The sequence below is a fragment of the Condylura cristata genome, unplaced genomic scaffold, assembly GCF_000260355.1.
Source record: "Condylura cristata isolate star-nosed mole 26May11 unplaced genomic scaffold, ConCri1.0 scaffold00017, whole genome shotgun sequence".
Taxonomy (NCBI): Eukaryota; Metazoa; Chordata; class Mammalia; order Eulipotyphla; family Talpidae; genus Condylura; species Condylura cristata.
This window is the reverse complement of record NW_004567118.1, coordinates 6,519,908-6,529,456: the sequence shown is the minus strand read 5'-3', so window position 1 is coordinate 6,529,456 and position 9,549 is coordinate 6,519,908. Positions and strand designations below refer to the sequence as shown.

The 9,549-nt window shown below is 38.4% G+C and overlaps 1 protein-coding gene across 1 annotated transcript in view; it reads left to right on the top strand.

The window, feature by feature from the left end:
* The first annotated feature begins 14 nt into the window (after positions 1-14).
* The window catches only part of SKAP1 (src kinase associated phosphoprotein 1), a 250,012-nt gene continuing 240,477 nt past the window's right edge, over positions 15-9,549 (top strand). The window contains exon 1 of the mRNA XM_012726718.1: positions 15-158. Coding sequence (XP_012582172.1) covers positions 113-158 — 46 coding nt within the window. The 5' untranslated portion in view covers positions 15-112. The remainder of the gene's footprint in view (positions 159-9,549) is intronic.

The following is a 9,549-nucleotide window of genomic DNA, read 5'->3' as shown; positions in this document are numbered from 1 at the left end:
GCGGCCCCGCGGCGGCGGCGCGACTGAGGTACAGGTGCCTCCCGGCCAGCCGCTGCCTCGGGCCTTCACGGCCTTCTCCCGCCTCACGCTCGGCCTCCCCACCGCCCCGCAAATGCAGGCCGTCACCCTCCCCGAGGAGATACGTTGGCTCCTGGAAGGTAACGCCCAGCCCCAGGCTCCCTCCCCCACCCCTCCGGTGTCCCTCCGAGGCTGGGCTGAGCTGAGCGCGGTGAGGGCACTCGCAAGGGTGCCCAGCCGGCTTTCTGTTCAGCCCCAGCCCTCACAACCTCCCGGACATCGAGGTTTCTGGAACCCTCCATCCTGCAGAACCAGGTGTTCATCCTCCCTCCTCTGGGACTGTTTCATGCTCAGTAGCTCCACGTTTTCTCTTCCCCTGGGCATCTGCAGCCCTCCACTTAACTGCCCCATTTCTAAACAACTCCAGGCGGTCACTGGGCCTCTCACCTTCCCCGGTGCCACACAGGTGGTCTCCCAGTCCCTTTCGCCGCCGATTTCCTCCAGGGTCTGTTTTTTCGCTTCTCCCTCTCCAGCCTTGACTGGGTCACCTTGCACAGAAGAACCTCACCTTCCTGCTTAGAGCCTCCTGCTGCTCACCAAGGCTCTGGGGGGCCCCTGGGCTCCTGTTGGCCAGGCATGTGGCCACTGAACTCTAGTGTTTGTCAGCAACCAAGGCCCAGACTCCCTTACCCGCCTGCAGGCCTCCTGGTGTCTGGTCATCCACCCTCGAGGGCCCTGCTCTGTTACATGTCTCCCTTTTCTACAGATGCGCCCTTGCTCGTGTTCAGTGCCTAAGCCATCCTTCCAGGAGTTAAGGCCACTTACTAACACTTAGTAACACTCAGCACATGCTTCCAGTGCTGGCAAGAGACTTCTTGCTAAGGGCCCTATCATCTCCTCCTTTCACTTTTTCTGGTGAAAGTCACTTGCTTTCCTGTAACTGACCTTCCTGGAAGGACAGGGGCTGGAACCTGTGATTGCCTAAGGGTCTCAGGAGGTAACTGCTCAGAATTAAGCCTTTTGGCATCCAGGTGACGTTTTTGACACATATTTAACAGATGGCCTGCTTTGGGCAGGTCATACTTTTGGCAAGCAGGACTTTTTTCAGTTTCTCTCAATTTAATTGGTTTTATTTCTGCATTACCTTGTTGTCTTGATATAAATGCCTCCTAATTAAAAAATTGCGCGGGCCTCTTGGGCTCTGTTTGTAGCACTGTTTCCATTCTGGATTGCTTCTGTGTTTGAGCTGTCAACCCTGTATTTCTTTTGAGGTGAAGTTTCCAAAATCTCTTTTATTGATGGCCTCGGTAAATCTAAACTTGCAGAGTAGAAAAGTATTTGCAGAGTTGAAGAGCATCCCAGTGAAGCAATTTGTCGTTTCTGTTGCTGGTTAAAAAGTCAGAAAAGGGTGTGTCTGGTTTCCAGGAGAGAAAAAACTGGCCTAAAGTTAAGTTCTGCTTTTGCATGTAAAGATACAAACTGATTCTTTTCCTTGGTATCTGTCATTTGATGAGAGGAAACCTTATTTACAAGCTTGTTAAACTATACTTCCGTTTTGTGAGTAGCATTGGTAGGAAATCCCTTTTTTATTTCAGAGGCTTGCTGTGAAATCCATTCTACGTTTGTGATGTGCAGCTCTTTACTGTTCAAAACTGACACTTTGGTAAACAACTCATTTCTGCACCTGCCACCTTCCTTTAGCTTAGATTATTTTCTTCTTAGCTGACTGTTTTTAATTGAAGTCTTCAGATCTCCTTCTAAACCACAACCTTTGTATGTTGACAAGTAGAGCAGGGTATGAATGGAGATTAATTGCATGTCACATACTTCTGTATCAAACTTGCTGTGTTTTAACAATCTCTGTTGGTGCTCGGGTGTTTAGAATAGAGGGAGGACTCATTAAATTTTAAGGAGCTTTGTTGGTTAATATATTTATTTAAATCCTTTTTTTTTAAAGTTTGAAGTTAGTGTCTGAATCTGAAGTACAGTGGAATTAATCATTAATTCTACTGAAAAATGTTTGAAGGATTTGTTCTTGAAAGGTTTGTGTAATCATAGCAACATTTGGTTATAGGTTTTGTTTTTTATGGGACAGTCTCTGGTACAGACCTGCCGAATTATTTATTGTACTACAGATAATTGTGGAAATTAGAAACCCATAATGACTATCAATTTATTATCTGTTTCCTTGTCTCCCCCCACACTTGTTTTTTCCAGGTTAACAATTAGAAAATATGAAGGTCCTGCTCTCTCTATTGTCACTCAGTGGAGGGAGTCACAGTGAGAGAGCTGCCACTTTAGTGCTGCGATAGGCCGTGGGGGTGGAGTTTCCATAGTGAATTACTGCTTTCATAAACCAAGGCAAAAGCATTTGCACAGTGATTTAACGCTGGCCATCAGAGCCATAACTTAAGCATTTATTTATTTATAACTACATGAGCATAAGTGACAGGGGCGTTTTTTGACATAATGTGTGTGCTTTTTAAAATAAAATATGCAAGGATTGTGAAAGGTTTATGCCAAAATTTTGCATAAGAAGGAAGGGAACAGAAATACTGAAAGTCTAAAATTAATTTTAAGGATAAAATTTTAAACATTTGAAAATGTTTCATGTAACCCAGAAACTCCACTTCTAGGAATCTGTTGCTGAAATTAAAGGACATGAAGTATATGAACAGTGATCCATTCTAAATGTCCAGGATCTGGGAAAGGTGGGGTGATGGTATGAATGAAATATTTCACCTTAGGGAATATTTTACAGCCATCAAAAAGGATAAGGTGGATCTGTATAGAATGGCTTGAAAAGTGTCATAACATTTTTAAGACTAAAGAGCAAAGTGCATAATGAAATATTGTTTCCTTCAAAACAACTTCCACCCCCTTATGTTATATAGGTTTGTGTAAGCCTAGGAAGAAGTAAGAAAGAGTATATATACCTCAGACAGTTAACATTAATTTCCTCAAGAGGGGAATAAGAAAGTAGATAAGGTTATTACCTTTATTTCATACTCTGTGTTGGAGCTGTGACAGTCACCATGTTTTACAGGTAGAGGTCAGAGTGCTAAAAGGCCATGGATCAGGGTTGTAATTATGCTTTTCTTTTTAGCTTTAGATGTGTAATGGAAGGTAGGAAGTTTTTCCAAATGCTTTATTTGCTCTTTGGCAGATGTTGAAGCAGTGAGAGGTTCTAGTGTAACTCAGGAAACAGCTTCCTCAGATAGACTCTTTCAGCTCTCTTATAGATACAATAACTATTCTCTATCAGCAAGTAAGTACATTACAGATAAGTCAAATGAAAGGCATCTACTGCCTTACTGAAAGAGGAGGAAATACTCAGGTCTGTTTTCAAGTAATCAGGCTTCAGTAGAAGTTATCTTTTTGTTTTCATTTTATGATAACCATGCTGAAAACAAAAACAATAGCTGGCAGTTTGCACAATCTTTGTTCCACAGATATAAATGCAATTAATTTCTTCCTTGTCTTTCTAGCCTGACTTTTGAAGTCAGAAGCATGAGAGGCAAGGATGAGGAGATAGAATAAGTACTCTTTGGTTAACAATGAATCCTGTTGGGTGGAATGGAACCAGCTGATTTTTACTCTAATGGTAGACTCCAACTACCTGCTTGGGCTATGGATTAAAGCCAAAACAACATCCACAACCCCGATGCATTTAATAACAGTTGTGCTGTAACTCTAACTCTGATACACTTATGGTTACTTATTTTTAAACTTTCATAGAAAGAAGCGATTAATCATTTTCTTCCAGATTGTTCTGCAAGTTTGTGTTGATCAATGCAGCCATCCATAAAATCCTTTTCAATATACTAAAACCCACAACTCGTGGAACTTTAAAGAATTGCTCTGGATAGCTGAGGCTATTCCCTTGAATCACTCTTTTTATTATAAATATTTGTGATCATTTTTTTTTCTAAAATGCATTAGGAACTTTTCTTACTTCCTGAGGCAACCAGTCTATGTTTAAAGGGAATTCCTTGGACCACTTTACCCAGAGTTGTTGAAGTCGTTATCTGTTGGCATCCTTTATGGAGATATATTGAATTGCTTAGGGATATTTACCAACCATATTTGCCTTGGAATGCTTTATGACTGTCTTTGTCTGCTTTATACTTTCATTTCTATCACTTTTTTTCTCCTGCTAGGCCAGGCCTATCACCCTGCACTGCTCAGTGTAGCTGTAACCCCAGTGCTGCTGACACATCAAATAATCAAGTTTGGAATTAAGATATGTGTAAAAGGAGGAATACTGGGCTCTCTTGAGGAACACAATACCTAAACCTTTAGGTGTGAACTTGGCACGTATTTTGTCTGCTCATTTTTTTTTTCTGTTTACTTTTTGATACTGGGTATTTTCCAGATAGGTAAGGTCATTGGCCAATTAAGTTCTGAAAGGGGAGTTCTGACCACACTATCTCTTGTTTATGTTAATTTTCCTGATAATGATGCTTATTGTAGCGAATTTAGAAAACATAATGATATACAGTTGCCCATAGTTGATGATTAAGTTTCTATGTATTTCTTTCGATTCTTATAAGCACATACTTTAAAAGTTGGGATGTATTGTGAATATAGTTTTGTATAATGATTTTTTCTCTTACAGTTTTTCATTTTGCTATATGGTCTCTTAGGCATATTTTTAGATCTTTAAATGTTGGGATTTTTTGTTTTCGTTCAAGTGATTTCAAAACTATACATCCTGTTAGTTTTACCCTTTGGCTTAAAAAAATGAATCATGTCCTCTGAATAGCAACTTTAAGAATGAAACAGTATCTTTTGGTTATTGTAGAATGTGAAATTGTGAATATAACCTGAGATTTTAGACTAAGTCTTATTATGTTTTTATTATATGTATATATATGTAAAACAAGAATTATTTTTTGATATTTGTATATTTTAAAACCATAGTTAGAACATTTTTTTTCTAACATAAAAATATTTTAGTTCATTGCTTACTTTTTGTACCATGAACTTTTTCATGCTTGAACTCTATCTTTTCACTCTGGTATTTTTATCTATTCACTGTGCTGATATAATAGTCACTAACAGAAATTAAATGAAACACATACAGTTCAGTTGCACACATTTCTTTTCAGCTGCTTAAAAGCCACATTGGCTACTATCCTGGACAGTGCTCACAGCCCTAACAGATGATGATCAAGACTCTAACACTGACTTCATTTCTTAGAAGGGGTTCTGAAATACTTTACTGAGCCCCTGAAGCTCTGAGAATGTGTCTGTCTAGTTTCATGTAAATTAAGCTGTGGATATGCTTCTAAGCTACTTCCCCTTCCTCCCAACTTCACCTCTAGAAGTGGTCCCAGTATCTTCTGGTCTTCAGTTTTGTGAAGGAGAAGTCTGATGTCAACCTGATGTATTTCTGTTATAACCCAACCCTCCTACTCCTGCCCAGATGTTTATAGGATATTTTTCTTTGTTCTCAAGATTATCACTAGATAGTGTCTAAGTCTTTGGATTTTTAATAATTTTGCCTGCTTTGTAGTAAACCTTTTGATCTATAGTCTCAGATCTTTCTTTAATATCAAAAAGATATTTTTTTTTATTATCACTGTTTCTGTTCCATCTGCTTTATTCTGTCATACCAGGGTTTATATTATATATCACTTGGGCCCCTCATCTACTTTGTACTTCATCTCTGTAGTTATCTCATACTGACTTCATTGTGGTTTTAAATACGGCATTTATTTATCTAAAGAAAATTTCCATGTGTTTTTTCCTTGCTCATTGTTTCATTTCTGTTACATCTATAAACTGTTGTATAGATAAAGTGACTTTTTAGATGTTGTTGAGCACGTGGTTAGTTAGACATTTTCTAAATATTCCTGTTCTTTATTAATAATTCTGTTTCATACCAATGCCTTTGTTGTCAAGATGACTTTTTCTTTTCTGAAGTTGGCTCAAATTCAGACTTTGCCACTTCCTCACTGCCTGCCTCATCTTGGCCCTTAGTTTCCACATCTTTAAGTGGAGATATACATAGAATGCATATGAAGTAAATAAAGAGCTACTGTGTGAAAAAAATTTTAGAACAATATTAAACACTATATAAATGTTTGGTTGATAGAATTTTAAAAATTTGTTTTCTTTCAAGTACTATTGATTCTCTTTTTGCAGCAGCCTCTACACAGGAAAACTCCCAGACACAGCCTTTCACTTACGCTGATAGTTCGTCCTTCCTTCTCTAAATTAGAGGTGGTTTATAGGGTTTCCTTTGGGGTCTCCTCTATTTCCTTCCCTCTGTTGTCAGAGTTCAGTGGTCACTTTTTTGAAAAGCTGTATGGAGGAAAGAGAGAAGAAGTCAGCTTTACTGCTAACTCCTAAGAAAACTGTGTAAATTTTATTACACAGTTAAAGTAAAGTAGTTAAAAATGACTTATTCATTGCCATGCTCCCTTTTTGCTTGCTATTTGTTTTTAATTGGTAGAAATTTTTGAGCTTCACTGTGGATATACTCTAGATGTTAGATGGATTTCTTGTGAACTCTAGGCAAGATCTACTTCCGACGGAAACCCAAGAGCTAGGTAATTCTCCAGGAGCAAACATTCTCCACATCACCTTTCCTTCCAGGCTTCCTTGCTTCCACATGTGCTTTCTGTCCTGGGTCATGTAGCCTAGAGCAGTGGTTCCCAACTGCAGAGGGCTTTGTTACTCAGGGGACTTTGCCAGGCAGAGAGGCTTTTTTTTTTTTTTTATGTCACAGCTGGCAAGAATGCTGTTGGCATCCAGTGGGTGAAGGTCAGGAATACTGATAAATGCTCCACAATAGCTTCCTACAACAAAGAATTATCTACCTCACATGCCACTGGCCTAGGTATAGCCTTGTTGGCAGTTTCCACATAAGCCCACCGTTTGAGCCTCTCTGTGAGCGCAGTAAACATCACTGGAGATTGGGGGATGAGGACTCATTGAGGTTGTAGCAATGCAAATGATGTCAACTAGGATGTTAGGAATGTCTATTATTGCTGAATGTTTTTTTGCCACTCCAGTCACCAGAGAGTCCACTATGTCCCTTTACTTGATGTTGTTCCTGGATTTATGCTTTCTTATTGGCATTTTATCCCACCTGGAACAAAAAAAAAAAAAGTTTTTTCTTTGCTTAAATTGAAAGGGCATTTTAGCTGTTTATATTCCCACCAAAACCCACACACAGAAAAGCAAGTTATTTTCCATACAATGACAATCCTCTCCTGAAGAGAAAGGCCCTCATCACATATGTGTAATGCTTAAACATTTTTAAATCATTTTAAATGTAGGAAAAATTAGGTAAGTTTCAAGTTTTGCCATCATTTGAGAATCTTCACATATTGACATAAGTATCATAGATATAATTTTTTTCATGTTATAAACCATTACACCCCACAGAAAACCTATAATTTCTGCTACATTTATTCATATTTATTTCCCCTGTGTTTCCAAGTTCATTGCTTGCTTTTCTGGTTTGTCAGCTCTGCATTATACATCGGGTGATTATAACAGATGGCTTTTCAGGTTTAGAGTCTTTGAGTTCCACTGTTTAATTTTACTATCCAGTTTTTATGTGGAAGATAGGGCAGCCTGCAAGCTCAGGAGCAGAGTGATCTTGGCACCCAGAGAGCCAGCTTTTCTGAAGGCTGATCGTTTTAATAAAATCATTGACAAATTACTCCAATTCTCATGTTGGGTCTCCTCCTAATATTATTGACATTGTAATATGAGTATGTTATAGGATAATAAAGTTTTTATTCATATAATAGGAGCTTTACTGAAATGTATCCAGTGGCATATATTTATAGTAATATAGACTAGCATTGTAGTTGAGTTGGAATAATTAAGGTACTACATATTACAAGTGGAGTGTAAGAAGTATGCTGGGCTACTTAGCTACAGAAAATATCTCCTAATGACATGTAGTCAACCGCTTTCCATCTTTTCTCCTTTCTTTTTTTCCTCAGTACTTTATTAAGATCTGATCTGCATGCACAGAACATTCACCTTAAATGTTACTAGGGAATGACTTTAACATACGTATACATTTGTGTGACTATCACCAGATTAAGATACAAACATTTCCATCACCCCAAAAAGTTTCCTTTCCTGTCAGTAGTGCTCCCCAGAAGTCATCACTATCTTGACTTCTATCATCATAGATCAGTTTTGCTGTTCTGGAAATTCCTGGAGTCAGTATGATCTTTTTAGTGCCTATCTTCAATATAATGTTTTTGAGATGGATCCATGGTTTTCTCAGTGTCATTTTACCCTTTTACCATGTAGTATTTCATTGTGTGGATATTCCACAGTTTGATTATCTGTGCTTCTGCTGATGAATAGACAGCACTGTTCAGTTCTGGTTATTATAAACACAGCTATTGTGAACTTTCTTGTATGCTTGTTTTGATAACATAAGTACTCATCTCTCTCTCGCATAAGTATCTAGAACTGGAATTACTGGGCTATAGGATATATAAATATATGTATGTACATACACATGCACACACACATTCACTTTATAACTTTTTTCTTTCCTTTTTTCCCAATTATGTCTATTAAGGTAATTTTAGTTTATAATACTCTATGTGTTTTCAGGGGTTATAGGTTCAAATCTCCACAAATATTTTTTCACACCATGCAAACCACCAGAGTCCCAGCAATCATCCACCACCTCCATTGGGCCCCCTTCTTCCCCCTTCCCCCTTCAATCCCTCCCTGTCACCCTTCCTTTTTGGTTGCCTCAGTTTTCTCAGCCAGATGTCAAGAGTTTGTTATTGGTTTGTCTTTCTCTGACCCTTTGTTTTGTTTCTCTGTATTCCATATTTAAGTTAAACCAACTGTATTTGTCTTTCTCCTTCTGACTTATTTTGCTTAGTATTATCCTCTCCAGTTCTATCTATGTTGTTGCAAATGACAAGCATTTGTTCTTTTTAACAGCTGAGTAGTATTCCATTGCATGCATATATGACATTTCCCAAATCCACTCAACTGTCTTAGGGCACTTGGTTGTTTTCATAATTAACTGTTATAAATAGTGATGGAATAAACATAGAAATAAATATAACCCTTCAAATAAGTGTTTTTGCATTTTTCAAGTAGATATCTAGGAGTGAAATTGCTGGATGATATGGCATATCTATTTTTAACGTTTGAGAAATCTTAGGATATATTTAATTTTATTAGACACTCCATTTTTTTCAAAGTCATTGTACCTATTTTGCACATCCACCAGCTATGTATGAGAATTCCCGTTGCTCCATAGCCACACCAACACTTAGTATTACAATCTCTTTTGTTGTTAGACATCTGGTGGATATTATGGTTCTTATATTTTATAATCACAAAAATACTTATGAATGTATTTTTATTTTTATGACATAAAAGTAGGTAGACTACTTGGTTTTTAAAGAGATTTTTAGGCCCTCCCTGGTGGTGCATCGGGTTAAAGCGCAGCACTGCAAGCTAGCTGCTGCTGCTTCAGTGTGAGTTCGTTCCTGGCCCGGGGGGTGATCCACATTGCGTGGCAGG